Source organism: Kryptolebias marmoratus, linkage group LG1 (genome assembly GCF_001649575.2).
Source record: "Kryptolebias marmoratus isolate JLee-2015 linkage group LG1, ASM164957v2, whole genome shotgun sequence".
Taxonomy (NCBI): domain Eukaryota; kingdom Metazoa; phylum Chordata; class Actinopteri; order Cyprinodontiformes; family Rivulidae; genus Kryptolebias; species Kryptolebias marmoratus.
This window is the reverse complement of record NC_051430.1, coordinates 7,381,306-7,397,982: the sequence shown is the minus strand read 5'-3', so window position 1 is coordinate 7,397,982 and position 16,677 is coordinate 7,381,306. Positions and strand designations below refer to the sequence as shown.

General features: G+C 41.2%; 1 protein-coding gene across 3 annotated transcripts in view; it reads left to right on the top strand.

Moving 5' to 3' along the window:
- The window catches only part of bicdl1 (BICD family like cargo adaptor 1), a 29,805-nt gene extending 13,146 nt beyond the window's left edge, over positions 1-16,659 (top strand). Inside the window, exons 3-12 of one of the 3 annotated variants that reach the window (XR_001808553.3) lie at positions 5,252-5,368; positions 7,236-7,247; positions 9,456-9,602; positions 12,086-12,265; positions 12,362-12,580; positions 13,441-13,575; positions 13,846-13,976; positions 14,207-14,327; positions 14,690-14,807; positions 16,380-16,484. Coding sequence is in view for 2 of the 3 variants with exons in the window: in XM_017414518.3 (XP_017270007.1) it covers positions 5,252-5,368; positions 7,236-7,247; positions 9,456-9,602; positions 12,086-12,265; positions 12,362-12,580; positions 13,441-13,575; positions 13,846-13,976; positions 14,207-14,327; positions 16,380-16,547 (1,230 nt within the window). In the remaining variant the exon portion in view is untranslated. Of the gene's footprint in view, positions 1-5,251; positions 5,369-7,235; positions 7,248-9,455; positions 9,603-12,085; positions 12,266-12,361; positions 12,581-13,440; positions 13,576-13,845; positions 13,977-14,206; positions 14,328-14,689; positions 14,808-16,379 lie in introns of all 3 variants that reach the window. The other 2 variants (XM_017414518.3, XM_017414520.3) reach the window with 2 other exon arrangements.
- Positions 16,660-16,677: the final 18 nt, after the last annotated feature.

The window sequence follows — 16,677 nt, the reverse complement described above, 5'->3', positions numbered from 1 at the left end:
TTATCAGTTAAGTCTTTGTGTATATGCAGAAACAGAAGGTGATTAAGCCGCTGTTCTGTCATTGTTGACCGGAGTGAGGTTTTTAGTCGATGGAGGCTAGAGAAGCTCCGCTCAGCCGTTGCATTTGACATTGGTCCCTTACCTTAAAACATGTGGTAACCATCGATTCCGAATTGATAGGTGGGTTTTAAACAACCAAAGAGAGAAAAAAATGTATATATTGCACCATTATTTTTTTGACCTAACAGCAAAAATGATCCGCTCTCTGGGCAAAGTGGAGCATTTGGTCTGACTGGAGGAGCTGTTAACGAATATGAGCTGAAAACATTCTTTTTTCTCTCTCTCTCTCTCTTTTCATCCCAATGGGGCATTGGAAAGAAAATGTCGCCACAGATGCTGTAAATACTGCATTTAGACCAGATGTGGCAATAAAATACAGAATTCCAATGTCATTTTTGACAGAATTGTTCCAGACACGGACGTATCAGAGCCAGAGCCTTTTTTCACGTGTTAATGATCCCAACCCCGACTCCGCGCTGTCGCATGTGCAGAAACTTTTTGGTGACTGTTATGACCCTGGACTGGAGCTTTAAGAATTTGGTCCAGATCTCAATGCTGTAGGTTTTATTTGTGCTTCTGTCTCTATATAAACACAGAGACACGTTAGTCACAGTCTGTGAGAGTCGCATGCAGTCTGTGCAGCCGTCCGGTGGGAACACGCAGCGCAGTGGCAGGGCCGGAAAGTGGGGGTGCCAATGGCCCCCTGGCCCCAGTGGTTCCGGCGCCTATGTCTGAACCACCTCAGCTGACTCCTTTCAGTGAGGAGGAGCAGCAGCTCTACTCTTAGCTTCCCCCAGATGATTCAGATCTCACTTTATCTCTAAGACTGAGCCCAGCCACCCTATAAAGGAAGCTCTTTGTATCCAGGATCTTGTTCTGTTAGTCATGATCCACACTTCATGACCACAGGTGAGGTTTGGAACATAGACCAGAAAATCAAGAGCTTTGCCATTCATCTTCTTCTTCATCACCAAATACGGGAGCAACACCTTCATTACTGCGGACAAGGCCCCAATCTATCGAGCCATCTCCTGCTTCATCCAACCATCACTCATGAACAAGACTCTGAAATACTTAAACTCCTCCGCTTGAGGCAAAGACTCACTCCTGACCCGGAGGGAGCAATCTACCTTTTTCTCATTGAGAACCATTAGTGTGCATGTTCAAGAGAACGTTCTAGTGCTGATCGATTCATTATATTCAACACTGAACATACACACTGATTGATCCAGGAGGTGTGTGTGTGTGTGTGTGTGTAAGTGTGTGGGTCTTAGAACAACCAATCTCTTGAAGTCTAATCAGATCAGAGTGCCCCCGCAGGACGGGACCTTTCTGTAATCACGTCGGCACTCTTGCACCTGGATATGCACGGAGTCTAATGGCAGATGTCCACATGCTTTATGACCACAGTCGTTTCCACAGAATTAAACTGCTGACAGCAGCCTCCAGTGACTCATCAACTTTGTTTGAGGCCGTAAAGGAAAAGCAATTTCAATTTCTGGCATGCTAAGTACAACATTTTAACAAGCCAGATGTAGCTGCGATTATTCACGGAGGACGAGAGACGAAGTCTGACACATTTTGTTGTGTGGAGCCTCTCTGGTACAGTTTGTCCACATTAGACTCAGATAGGATTCTTGCTGTCCCTCCTCCTTTGACAGCCTGCTGTTAGCGGGCACCAGTGCACGTCTGCCTCCCATCAGGGCTTGGTGTTAAACCCAGGACTGACCGTGAGGGGGGTGGGGACAAGTTATCAGCATTTGTTGTGTAACTGGTTGAATGTGAGGTGGTCCCCCCTCGTTTGATTTCGACCAGGCTGCGCTCTGTGAACACCACTATGAAAAAAAACCCCAACAAAAAACAGAAGCACTGAGACCAGTAAACTGCTGCTCCACCAATCCCACTTCTTTCTGGTTGCTATGACAACCAAAGTGACATGCAAATTGTGGCGTTACCATGGGAATAAGCGCTACAGAATGGCACCAGAATGCAGAGGGTTGGCCACCTAAGACCCTCGATGCATCCGAGTTCGGTCCAGCCTCCTCGGAGTGAACCGACAGCGTTTGTTTCACTGATGTCAGAATAGGAAAAACTTTGGATTCTGTCACAGCAGTCTGTTTTTTTTTGTTTGTTTTTTTTGTTTGGCTCCATCGACTGATAATCTGGATTCTGAGGAATTTGGGCCCAGATTAGGTAACTGTCTGTCTGCCCGATCTGCAGTCGCAGTTTTTCCAGCCTAACCTCACAAACGTCACTTTTTTGGGCCAGTAGGTCAGATGTGACGTTCCCACTGTGGCCTGAGCTGCTGCTTGCACATCTGTTTGAAGAGAGCAGCAGGATTTAGCAGATATGCACATCTGGCTCTTTAAACAACGAGTAGATTACAGACATGAGCTCATAATGAAACAAAATAGTTACTTAAAGTCAGACACAAATTGCAAATTACTTTATGTCATCCAGAAGTTTATTTTTATAGCCAGCTTCTGAAAAAGAATGCTGAACAGTTATGTTTTTGCCTGTATGTTCATGTATGTTAACAAAGTTGTAATGAAATTTAAAGACAGTAACCACTGGACGTACATTTAAAAGTGACTGACCTTTGAAGTCAACCAAAATCGAGACGGCTGCCACAGCCAACTGACCTGCAAAAACACAAAAATGGCTATAACGCAACCATTTTGATGGATATTGGGCTAAAAGATGTGGTAGCAGCTAAGAGTCATCCCCAATACATATTCGGAGGTCTAAGAAATTGCGCAACCTATTTGTTTAAAAATTTGGTGTGGAAGCCAGCGAATGATATGCATTTCTTTAAGGAAGGCTACTTTCAGTATAATTCTGACATCTGTTCATTTTTAACATTATATCCAGGGTTAGACACTGGTTTGAACCTTGTGTTGTGATTCACTGTGTGGATCTATGGCATCTTCATCCTAGTTTTGCCCTGAATGCTACGCTGCCTTTTAAAGACATACGTGTTAGATTAACTATTGGTTATAAACTGATTTAAAGTTAGAGTGTGAGCATAAATAGTTGTGTCTCACCTTTTACAGCTGGAGATAAAGTTGGTTCAGGTGATGGATGAATATCATGCATGTTAGTACGAGTCATTTGGACAGAGGTCCGGGTGATGAACACATTTACTTTAACTGCCACAAAATTCTGCAGGTAGTTTTTACCTTTTTTTCTCCGGTCACATCAATCTTTAGTGACTGTTCAGAGTGGAGCCTCGGTATGAGCGAGATCAACAACCACCTCAGCTGCTTTTACTTCCAAGAGAATCCCTGAAGATTTCTGATAGAGCAGAAACAGACCCGAGGACATCAGTGAAGTGAAGTGGGCCAACTGTTGGACCCTCTTACATCTCTCTAGGCTTCTCGCAGAGCTGCAGCAGTGTGTAGTGCCATCTAGAGGCTGTTATACATAGTGTCGCAGCAAGTTAGCTTTGCCTTCACTGAACTTCCAGGAAGTAAAGTCATCAGAAAGTGATGATTTATTGATTTAATTTTCTTTGCTCACTTCATATTAAACGTGTTCCTACGAGAGCTTTTTAGGTTCTGCAGTTGCCATGGCAGTGATGACACGTGAACAGCATCTTCCTGAGTGCAGTGTCACGGTAATAATGCTGAGCCTTGCTCTGCGTGGCCTGATCCCACCTGTCCAATAAGCTGCAAGAGGTGCAGCTGTGTGATGGATTACACAAATGCTTAACAGGTCGCTTATTTTGGTTATTTTCAACAAGACCCACATGATTTGGGCTAAACTGCAGTGCCTTGAAAAACCTCTAAGCATGTTGTCACAAACCTTAAAGTATTTGACTGTGGTTTTCATAATATTTTTTCAAATGAAAAACTGAAAAGTGTGGTGTTTATTTGTATTTAGCCACCCCTGAGTTAATACCTTGTAGGACCTCCTTTTGCTGCACTTTCAGCTGCAAGTCTTTTGGAGTTTGTCTCTTCCAGTTTTTCACATCTAGAGACCAAAATTTCACCCATTCTTCTTTGCAAAACAGCTGCAGCTCAGTTAGATTGGATGGAGAGTTTCTGTGAACAACAGTTTTCAAGTTTCACCACAGATTCTCAGTTGGATTTAGGTCTGGACTTTGACTGGGCCGTTCTAACACAATATGCTTTGATCAAACCCATTCCAATGTAGATCTGACTGGATGTTTGGAGTCATCATCCTGCTGGAAGGTGAACCTCTGCCCCAGTCTCAAGTCTTCTGTAAAAGACTTGAGACTTTTGCAGAAAGACTTTTGCAGTTTCTAACAGGTTCTTGCTCCTGTATTTAGCTCTATTCATTTTCCCATCAACTCTGACCAACTTCCCTGTTCCTGCTGAAGAAAAACATTCCCCACAGCATGATGATGTCACTACCATGTTTCATTGTGGGGATGGTGTGTTCAAGGTAATGTGCTGTGCTGACGTTTGCATTTAGGCCATGTAGACGGCCATGTTTTCATAGGTTTGTTGTTGTGTTGTACTCTTTCCATTTTCAGATGATGGGTTGAACAGTGGCTCTGTGAGATTTTCAAAGCTTGGGAAATTGTTTTTCTAACCTAACCCTGTTTTAAACTTCTCAACAACTTGATCCCTGACCTGTCTGGTGTGTTGCATGCTGTTTGATCACTAATGTTCTGTAACGAACCTCTAAAGCTCACAGAACAGCTGGATTTATACTGAAATTTAATTACATACAGGTGGACTCTAGTTACTCATTAGGTGACTCCTGAAGGCAGTAGGTTGAGCTGGATATTAGTGTAAATCATGTGAAACCATTGTATCATTTTCTTTCAACTTCACAATTGTGCTTTGTTGGTCTTTTGGATAAAATCCCAGTAAAATACTTTAAAGTTTGTGATTTTAATGTGACAAAATGTGGACAAGTTCAAGAACTATGAAGACTTTTCCAATGTTATTGTCACTTCCTTTCAGGAAGAGACAATAACTAATGTGTTTACACACACACACACACACACACACACACACACACACACACACATATATATATATATATATATATATATATATATATATATAAGTAAATACAGTACAGCCCTATATATATATATAGGGCTGTACTGTATTTACTGCCAGACTTATACTATGATACCTTTTTTGTAATGTTTCTTTTAATTGATTTGAAAGTGCACTGAATATTTTTGGTGTCGTGCTTTCTTGTCCTCACCCAGGCTGCAGAGGTGGAGAGGCAGCTGTCCACTCAGGTCCATTCGTTACGGGACAACTTCAGGGAGAAGAGTGTGTCTACAAGCCAGCACATGACACGACTAGAGACTTTACAGGCTGAGGTCAGACACTGTCTCTGTCATCTTTCTTACATTCATCACTTTACACTCATTGATGTTGAATGAATAGCACTTTTTTGATGTCTTCAGAACGTAAACAACAGCGTTTGATGGGCAATAATTGATATATGATCACTGTTTGAAGTAGTTTGTCTTTAAGAGGAACCTTAATGTTGGCACTAAACTCTATTTAACTTCAGCAGGTTTTTTATTTCAGCTTGATCTTGTATAACAGGAGCTTCTGACAGAAATCTTTACATAGATGAAGATGTTTTTCTGACATTCCAGTCAGTTCAGTGACATAAAGACTGCTCTGGCATATCACATTCAATCATGTCATTGATTTACATGGAGTATACTTGCTTATTTGTGTTAATATTAGGTATGCTAATATATAGGCATTGAATCACCTTTATGTATTTGTTTCCATCACAGATTTAGATTATCTACTCTCTATTGTTGCTTTAGAAAAACTCATACAAAAACAGGAACTCTACAGCTCAGATAGACTTCACAGTAGAAATACTTTTTTTAAGTTTAAACCGATCACAGAAAGTTGGACTTTACATGACTGAACTGGTATTTGAACATATTTAACTGTTTTTTTGTTTTGTTTTGTTTTGTTTTGTTTTTTTAAATTTCACCCCAGAATTTTCAACTTAGAGCTAAGCTGCCTAAACTTTCCAAAGTCTTTTGCAAACAAGCTCTTCTTATTTCCACCTATTTTCCCCTTCTTATACAGTTTATACAGCAGAACGTAGGCATTTTTGATTTTCTTTCACTCAGTGTGTCTCTCACAGCTATACAAAATATAGTTTTCTCTCAAATTCCCACATATTGCAGAGTGTGCACATTCAAAGTCTCATTGACTTCCACTGTATCATAGATCATCTTCTTAATTGGAAAATTTTAACTTGTCATATCACCTACATAAAACACTGAAGACAAAAAATTAAATGTGTGACCACCAGGTGCTTCTGTTACTTACAGTTCACGTTTCTTAAAAAAAAAAAAAAGATTTTTAAGCTTTGATGCAGCCTGTTTGTTTAAAGCTTACTTTCTGCTCTGCATTTCTCCGTGTCTTATTAGGATTGTTGTCAGGGAGTGAGAGACACAGGTGTGGGGTTACCATGGCAACCCTAATGAGCCAATGGCAGCTGCTCTAACATTTTTGCTGCCCTTTTTTCACTTCACATAGAGTTCATTCATTAAAACGTTACAAAAGTGAACCACAAATGGTTACTGCACTTTAAAGAAGAAAGTTGCTGTTTGTTGGAACTGTTCAGCCTTTCTTCAGAAATGTTCTAGTTTTGTAGTTACTGCCTAAACCCCCCCTGTTGCTGCCATCATAAAATGTTGTCAAAGACTGCAGTGACAGAAATAATAAGACAAACGCAGCTTGATGATTTTTATCAACTTACAACAAAAGAAAAGCAGAAACTCCCAGGGGTGAGACCATTCTAAGCAGGAGAATATGTCTAATCTAAGATATGAAGACAATGCTTTTTAAACAAAGCTTATCAACCAAAGGGAACAAGGTCACCAGCCTGGTTAAAGCCGAAGATCTGCATGAGTTGGAGGACAGGATGACCTGATATCAGACTGTCAGCAGACACACTCTACATGATAATTCTGTTCCATCTAATGAGGACATACAGGACCTGTCATTTTTTTCCATAACAGTGACAAGTGGAAAAACTTTTTTGTTAACTAATACTTCTGAGGGCAAAGCTTCCCAGTTTTGGCCCAGTTTTGTTGATGCACTTGTGGAATTTTATCAAAACATATTTTTTCTCCTGTTTTTCTAATCTTTGTGTCTTTCCTCACCCATTTCTCTGTCTCGTCCCCCTCCCCCACTTGGCCAGTGCAGCAAGGGCTAGAAGTGAGTGGTTTCTCCAGACTGCATGTTGCATGTGACGTCTGCACAACAGACACACTGATTCCTTGTTTACAGAGTCCCCTGTTCAAAGGAAACATCTTTTTATTCTATCAGATTGTCAAATCTCATTTATGGCCTTGAAATAGTCTTCATACCCCTGGAACTTTTCCCGCATTTTATCACATTATAACCACAAACTTCAAAGTCATTTACTGGGATTTTAGACAAATAAAAATCTGGAAAGTGTGGCGTACATTTGTATTCAGCCCCCATGAGTCAATACTTTTCACTGCTTGTTTGCAGTTACAGCTGTGAGTCTTTTGGGGTTCTGTTTCTACCAGCTTTGAATATTGCATTTGTGCCGCACTCTTTTAATTTTCAAATGACTGATTGAAAAGTGGCTCTGTGAGACGTTCAAAGCTTGGGCTATTGTTTTATAGCCTAACCCTGCTTTAAACTTGTCAACAACTTCATCCCTGGTGTGTTTTTTGGCTTCATGATGCTCTTTTGATCACTAATGTTCTGTAACAAACCTCTAAGGCCTTCAAAGAGCAGCTGGACTTATACTGAGACTAAACTATACACTGCTGCGCTCTTTTTACTAGGGTTGTACATGTATTTGTACCGTGACAGTTCAGTACAGACGTTCTGGGCGAATACAGTGAACTGACGACGAATACGTCACTCACCAGTGATCCTTCTTTTCAGCCACAACAGAAAAGAAGCAGGGAAAGATACTAGTTAAACAATGCATAGAACAAGGCATAGCAGGTTCAGAATAACATATGGAAGCAAAGACCTGCCTGGTTAATTCAAATCTGCTGTGTGGGAAAAGCTCCCTGGTGCAGCCGAGGGAGACAAGAGGGGCAGGTATGGCAAGCAGTTGCATCATGTAGCCTATGGGTTACTCTTTACAATTCAGATTGGCTTTTTGAAAAAGATTGTAAATAATGGCTAAATAAAAAGCTTGCAAAATGCTTTTTTTTTTTTTAAAGAAACATTTGGGATTTGTTTCTTTTTCTTTTTGTGCAGAGCCCATACCAAACTGTGACCCCTCATACTGAGGCATACCATTACACCCCTACAGTTTATTAAGTAGGTGATTTCTGAAGGCAGTTAGTTACACTGTATTTTAGTTAAGGTTATTAAAACAAGCTGAAAACAAACCTTTCAGATATTTATTTGTAAAAGAACTGTAAAAATCACAAGTCATTTTCCATCCACTTCACAATTATGTGCTACTTTCTGTCAGTTTATCACATAAAATACCTGCTAAAATATTTTGGGGTTTGTTATAACGTGACAAAATGAGAAAAGGTTAAGAGGTATGAATCCTTTTTACACACCATATTTATTTTGCATTGATTTGTCAACTTTTGTTTACTTTCTTTTTCATTTCTGGGGTCAAACGTCATGCTTGCCAGCGTGGTTCTAAAAAGTGAGGTGTGTTGTTAATGTGTCAGATTAGTCATGCATGAGTAGTCAAATGAGTGTTGATTGTGGAGACAGCAGTTCAGATTTTTCCGTTGCTTCCCTCCAGAGCCAAGAGAAAACACCCAGACTGCAGAGCATGCGCTATAATTGGGAGAAAAGGCTACTGCTCTATATTTAGCTGGGATGCTGCAATGTCTGGGTGCTCCCACTTTTCCTGAGGTTTTTCGTCTGTTTGTGTTGAAGCAAATACTTTAAAGCAGCCCCAAAATACTCCGAACCTGATGATGCTGAGCTTCATAATGACAGGGAGAAACCACTAATGTTGAAGCCCCTGTGCTGTGAAGTAGGTTAGCAGATGTAGGTCAGGGATAAAAATGAATAAGAAGTGATGTTTCTTTAATAAGGAAGTTGCTCGGGCTGATAGAAGGGAAAATAGGCCCATGCCTTCCTGCAAAAGGCTGTTAAAGTGCAACGAGGAAGCTGGTATCAAGCTTTGTGTCGATGCTTCAGGATACTAAAGCATTCCTGAGGACGAGGGTGGTAACGAACACCCACGCCTGTGCTAAGCAACAAACATTCTTCAGACCAGTGGGAGTACTTTTTAATATTGTGTAAGAGCTCAGCTTGCTTAAGAGGCAGCAAAAAAAAACAACCACCAAATTTAGCCTTCAATCAAGCTCATGGCTGCGCCTGTGATTGCCTACATGCTGAAAATCTGAACACTCGTCGCCTGTTTCCCGCAGTGCAGTGTCTAACCAGGGCTGTGTGACACCTTAGATTAAGATGCTGTCCGAGAGGAAGATCGAGCTGGAGCACCGGGTGCACACCGCGCTCGAGGAGAACGAGCTGCTGCAGAGCACGGTGGACGACCTCAGAGAGAGAACGCTGGTGCTCAAGAGGCAGTGTCATGAGAAGGACCTGCAGGTAGTACTTCTTTATGAGGACGGTAAAGTACTTGATGAGTACAGCACCTTATGCAAAGTCGTTTTCCAATGTTTTCACAATATTTTTGTTTAACATGTAGTTCAGTGTTTTGAAGTGGGGTTGTGGGGAGTACTTAAAGGGAGGTTGGCTCTTACCTGCTGTGTACAGCAGTCAGAGTGATCTCAGTTTGGAGAACCAGGGTGTCAAGCTAACTGTTACTACAAGGTCTGTTCAGAAGTGAATCTTTGCTATCAAAAACAACTCACAAGTTTCCTAGCAGTTCAAGCAAACACTACTGACCTTATGCTGCTCCACTTTGCTATTTCTGTTTTTCCCATGTACGGAAGAAGATTTTGGATTAGGTGCTCGCATCACTGACAGACAAACAAAATTATGAAAAAAATGAACCAAATTTTGGAACATTCAGCTGTCAGAGTGCAACAATCAGCTGGCATTAAGATCCTACATCTATCAGTCTTCAGATGTTGGGATTATTGATGAAAACAGCCAGAGATCATCTGAGGACATTGTAATTACACTGCTGTCTCCTCACGTAGTAGCAATGAATAATACATAAAAACATCTTTGTTTATTGTCAGTAATCAACACTTTTGCTGTGTGCCAGAGATCAGAGGTTCTTAACAACAGCAATGTCCAAAAATGCTCCATCTTTTTTTTTTTTTTTTCCACAGCAGGGAGTGTTTTCAACATTTAAACATGATGCTTTTTTATGCAGTTAAACAGAAGAACAATAGAAGCATATCGGTACATCTACAGCAGTAGGATCAGTAAACCTATTCATCATGAAAATTAAAGCAGGATAATATTTTGAATGTGTGCAGCGAAGAGCTAAATGGTCTAAAAAGCTGTCCAGATTTAAGACTTACTGATCTGTAATTGTAATGGGCAGTCGTATTGATCAGTTTTATTACTCTGTTTTAAGCAGTAAAATATTTTAAACTAAAAAGTGTCCCAGCTGTTAGCATGTTAGATAACACTACTTGACCAAACCTAAACAATCCAAGCGCAACTCCTTTTCTCCATCAGAAAACTCACAGAGCAGAAACTTTTCAGAAAAACTGAGTTGGTCTATTACGAAAACTGAACAAACATTAAGACAATCTGCCATCTTACTGGATTAAGTGTGAATTTTTTTGTGAAAACCTTCCTCAGTGGACATAAAAAAAATGAGGCTCCAAAGCCGTTTGACAGCATCAAATTTTAAAATTCTCAAAATTTGTAAAGTAGAACACCAGTTACCGCTACATCCACTGAGCATACTGTACTACTTGAAGTAAATGTCTTGGGAGCGACGCCTGAACAATATTTTAGGCACATATATGGATGACAAAGCTAACGGCTCCATAGAAAATAATTGGATCGAAGCTAAAACCAGAAGAACATTTCATAACTTCTGCAATACAAACATGAAATTGTTTAGGTGAAGAATAAGATCAATACTGCCTTACACTCTGACACTGTTGTATGAGAGCTGTTTACATTCTTGCTATTTTCATAATTGAACATTTGTATTTCTCTGCTACCTGCATGCACTGTGATCAACTGAGGCCATCAGGAAGTTGCTCCATTTCTTTAACCACCTGTTCTTCCTCTGAATAATGTGGCTCAAATGTCCTCCTATCTCCCTGGAAAATGTATGTGGTCTTTGATTTTGTAATATTTCTCAGTTTTATTGTTTGTAGTTGTTGTTTTGGGGATCAGACCCGCAGAACTACAAGCTGATCCACAGCAAGATATGTTCAAAAGCTTTTTTTCACAATAATATGTAGCAACATGGATGCTCAGTTGAAAAATAGTAACAATGCAAACAACTTTGTCAAGCAAAAATGATGATGTGGAAAAAAAAAACAAAAAAACAGACTGTCAGGAAAGTTTTTTATCCCTGCTGCCTTGAAGTGCCTGGCAACTTGACAAATTTTAATGAAACTCTCAAAAAGTAATCACTAAATGTGCATCTAAAACTGCTGAACTTTTAGAGACAGACTGATTCAAGATGGCCGCCACAGCTGATCAGCCTTAGCAAACACAAACTGGCTATAACCTGGTCAGTTTTCCAGATGCTGAGCTAAAATTTGGTGTGGTAGTAATTGAGTTATTTCCAACACATACCTGAAGCACTTACTGATTGCACAAGTTTTTTTGTTTAAAGTTTGACATGCAAAGAAGCTAAAAATATTTGTTCTTTAAAAAAAACCTGCTAGTTTCATTTTCAGTTTTTAATGACGTACATTGCTTCCAGAATGGGTTCTGCTCTGAGTACCTCTTAGTTTCACTCCTTTGGGAGAAATTTCCTCTAATTCTCCAACCTGAGATTGCTCTGACTGCTGTTTGCTGCAGGTAAGACACTGACTGCTTTAAGTACTCCAGACTTAACTCTTTTAAAAATAGTGAATAGTCATGTCAGACATGTTTTATTTTAATGTGATGCTAATAACGCCAGCTTTTAATTCTGCTGAGTCCAGCTACGACAGAACCAACTGGAGCTCCAGGAGGTCCAGGTGTCCCATCGGCAGATCACCGCTAGGCTGGCAGAGCTGACAGAGGAGCACAGCTTTCAAACTCTCACCCCCCACCCTTCCAGCCTGCTGTGTGAGATAGAGCAAAGTATGGAGCAGGAGGAGCAGGAGCAGGAGAGGGAACAGGTAGTCCTGACCACTCCCGACTCACTGTAACCGACCCTGCTGACAGCATGCAGTGGATGGATCACTAACATGTTCTTCCACTTCCTGATTCTTCAGCTGCGCCTTCAGCTGTGGGAGGCCTACTGTGAGGTTCGCTCACTCTGCTCTCACCTGCGGGGGAATGATGTCACGGACTCAGCGCTGTCCACTGACTCGTCCATGGACGAGTCCTCTGAGACGTCTTCAGTGAGGGATGTGCCAACAGGAAGTCTCCACACCAGCCTGCTAGAGCTAAGGAGGCTAACACAGAACCTGCTGGATGGCAACGAGTCTACGGTAGGAGAAGAGCACAATGGCAGATCTTTTGATTACAGTTGCTATACCTAAAAACTGTGAGACTGGGTCCAGTTCAGTAAAGTCCTAACAAACTCTAGGAGTTATGTAGTGTATTTATGTTGGGGGGAAAACAAAGACAATGTAGGTTTACAGAGAGTTTCATTTTTGTTTGAGAAGAGTGTTCAGTGTTGTCTGTGGTAATTAAAACCATACATAACTGAGACACAGTAGAAAAAAGTCTTTGGTGGATCAGACTTTACAAAGGTTTGTCCTAACTTAGTCAGACTGAACCATCTTACAAGTTCACATTCCAGTTCTGTACCAGCATGTGAATATTTCCTGTTTAAAACAGATACATTTCATGAATAGGTCCAGAACCTCAACCTGACTGAAATGCTGTGGTGAGACCTTCAGAGAGCTGAGCAGAAACAAATGTCTGCAAATCTCAATAAAATGAAGCAACAATGTAAAGAAGAGTGGTCCAAAATTCTTCCACAACCATGTAGAGACTGATAAAATCCTACACAGACTGACTACTGACAGTTATTGCTGCTAAAGGAGGTTCTACAAGCTGCTGAATCATGGGGTGGACTAAGTTTCTCACACTTAGCTTTTTTTTAGTTTGGCTTCATTTTTGTTTCATGAATAACAACACGGTGGAATCTGCTGTGTGCTTTTCGTACATTTGAGGTTAGATTTCAATAATTTCAGAACCTCGTAAAGACCAGAACATCTTTAATACGTCCTGATCTGTAAAACCCCAGAACTGAAAGAGGGTGGACTTTATTTTCCACATGACTGTAACTCTACATCTCCTTTGAGGGTGAATTGTGGATGAATTGTAAGTTTTGTCTTTAAAGGAATCACGACGCAGCGAGGAGGAGGCCCTGGAGGAGCAGGTGAGGAAGCTGGGAGAAGAACTGCAGGAAGTGAGGGATCTGTATGAAGCAGAGCAACACAAAACCCGTAGCAAAGAGGAAGAGCTGCACAACCAGGTACTCACTTCTGATGGACGGGCACACACATTCTCATTGTACAGTATATGTCCACTGCAGTAGGGGGTTTGATGAGGGGAGATGTGTTCAGAAGTGTTTACTGAAGCCCTGCTGTCAGCCACTGTCTCATATCATACACATTGTTTGAGCCGAATGGTTTCCTCACATATGAGCATTACTCTTTAAAAACCTTTGTTACTTGAGGCTGGAAGCAATTTGAAATACAAAAAGCATAAAGTTGATAGTTTCATCCTACTGTGTGGCCTGCAGGTGGCACTGCTCTCTGTCGAGATTTGCTCTCTCCAGGAGGAGAACGAACAAATGAGGGCGATGGCTGAAGTCCAAGAGCCCAGCGAGCAGCTCCAGAGTGCTATCAGGGACAGAGATGACGCCATAGCCAAGTAGGACTGAGCAAAAGAAAGAAAAAAAAAACAGTACACTACACTGCACTACACTGACATGGGCAGTACAGATGTGCCTGTTTGGAAATAAAAAGAATAGCATAGTCCTTTATTTGTCTATTTTTTTGTTTTTTATTTCTAGTTAAAACAACCCTGGCATTGGTTTTTATGCACCCTGGACAGGTTCTGTTGGGCCTTCGTTCAGGTTTGTCCATCTGTGTGTGTTGCAGGAAGAAAGCTGTGGAAATGGAGCTGGCCAAATGTAAAATAGACATCATGTCTCTGAACAGCCAGCTTCTGGACGCCATCCAGCAGAAGCTCAACCTCTCGCAGCAGCTGGAGGCTTGGCAGGTGGGTCAAGGGGGGAAGGCGGCATCAAAGACTGTGTTCAGGAATTTCAACTTTTTCTGTACTCTGTGAATGAAGTTTAAAGAAATGTCAATCAGACAGCTTTATATGTATTTATTAACCGTAAGAATGAAATGGCACAGGCTTTTAGAACATTTAAACCATTTAGATTTCCTCTCTGAAACTTTTAACTTTGAAAGTACTTACAGACCTCTGCATACGCACATTCAGCTACTCTTTAACTGTTTTGGGGCAGTTTGTTGTGTGTGTGATAAGTGAAAGCAGGGATGCTGTCTGTGTCTGTAGCCATCCCCTTCCTCAACTGTAACAAGCAGCTCTTTCCTCTCTTCTCTCCCTGCCTACAGTTTGCCTCCTCAGGGCTCTTTACTGTTTGGCTCTTGTGGTTTCTGATCTAGTGGCCTTTCTCAGCCTCAGCACCACCCTTTCTCCCCCTGTGGTACCCCCCTTCCTCCTGCCTTAGAGGTGAGCCCTGAGCAGTGCCATCTCGCCGTTCCACCTTACACTAACCTAACTATGACACAAGTCATTCCATGCCTAGGTTAACTGAGATGTGCCAATTTGAGCTTCTTTTTTTTTTTTTTACATCTCTAACCCATTAATCGGCGCAGAGGACCATCCACCTCCACCTTCCTCTCTCTCCACCTGCCACTTTATCCTCTCCACCCACTCTTGTTTCACTTTTCTTTGGAGACTGGGCCAATGATCAGCTTGCCTGATGTCAAACAGGAACACCAGATAAACTCCTAGGTTCTCATGATTGATTTGAACATTGTTATATTTATTAGGCTACTGATAAAAGCTATTATCAGTAGGTGGCATTCAAAATACAGTTTTACAAATAAAATGGATGACAATAGATAATACAGCCCAGTACTTACCAGGTATGTACTTATGGTGTACTTATGGTGTACTTATGGTGTACGTACTGTGTAAGTACCTGGTACCTTCAGGATACATACCCGGTACATATGCAATACATATCCAGTACTTTAAAGTATTGTACTCTAGTACTTACAGTATACATACCTGATACTTAAAAGGTATTTACTGGTACATTCCTAGTATGTGCAGGGTATATATTTAGTGCCTTAAGAGTAAATACTGTGTACTTACAGGGTATGTATGTACCTAAAGTACAAACCTGGTAAAGGCCGGGTTTGTACCTAGTACTGTGTAAGTACCAGCTGTATCAAGCATTGCTAATATAAAATGTTTTTAGTACTTTACTTTATTGGGACATACTGATTTCAGCTTGACACAGCAACTTGTCAAGAGTCATCTGTGGCTTTATCTTTAATTCAGTTTATTTATATAGCACCAATTTACAGCAAAAACACTCATTCATTAATGATTTATTTGAACCTTTTTTATTCCAGGGTGGAATGATTACCCAACATACAACTTAAATGACTCTTTAAAAAAAACATGGGTGCACACATTTGTATTTATTGTGGGTTTTCTCTGATCCACTCAGCATTAAGCTTTTGGAATGGCCTTCCTAAAGCCCTGACATCAACACTGCTGAAAATCCACGGACTATGTTTAAAAGTCAGTTCTGTGCCATAAAACCAACCAGTTTAAATGAACTCTGCCAATCCTGCCAAGAAGAGTGATCTAACATCAGTCAGAATTATGTCAGAAGCTTGTTGATGGATACAAAAAGCCTGCAGTGGAAGTGCAACTTGTTATGGGACATTTAAACATATTAGTGAGGGTGAATATTTGACCCTGAGTGGATTAGAGAAAACCCACAATAAATCTAGACTGATGCATCCAATGCTGTTTTTAAAAATCATTGAAGTTGTATGCTGTATCAACATTCCACCATGGAAAAAAGAAAGCACACAATTTATATGGCCTTCCTGCCCATGATGAATGAATGATGTAAACTTCTGATCACGACTGTAAGTATTCAACTGCTGTGTTGATCATCGGTCCGATCTCCCCACAGCTTCTCCCATTTTACCACCGTGCCCTCTGTGTGATGTTTCTCTTTGAGCTTTCTCTCATCCCCTTTGCTGTCTCTGGCTTTAGGATGACATGCACAGAGTGATTGACCAGCAGCTGATGGACAAACACCAAGACGAGTGGCGTTCGGCTCACAGCTCCCTGTCAGAGTCTTCAGGGGGTCAGTCTTCAAGACGAGCTTGCCGTGTCTCTAATCGGGACAAGAGACTTTTCTCTTTTTTCAAAAAGAGCTGAGCCCTGTTGGACTGGCCGTAAGCACAGCAGACACACAGAGACAGACAAGGTGAGGGACAGGGAGAAAGGGACGCCGCAGTCCAGCCAAAGACAGGCAGTGGCACATGCTAACGATTGGGTGGGGGGGGTG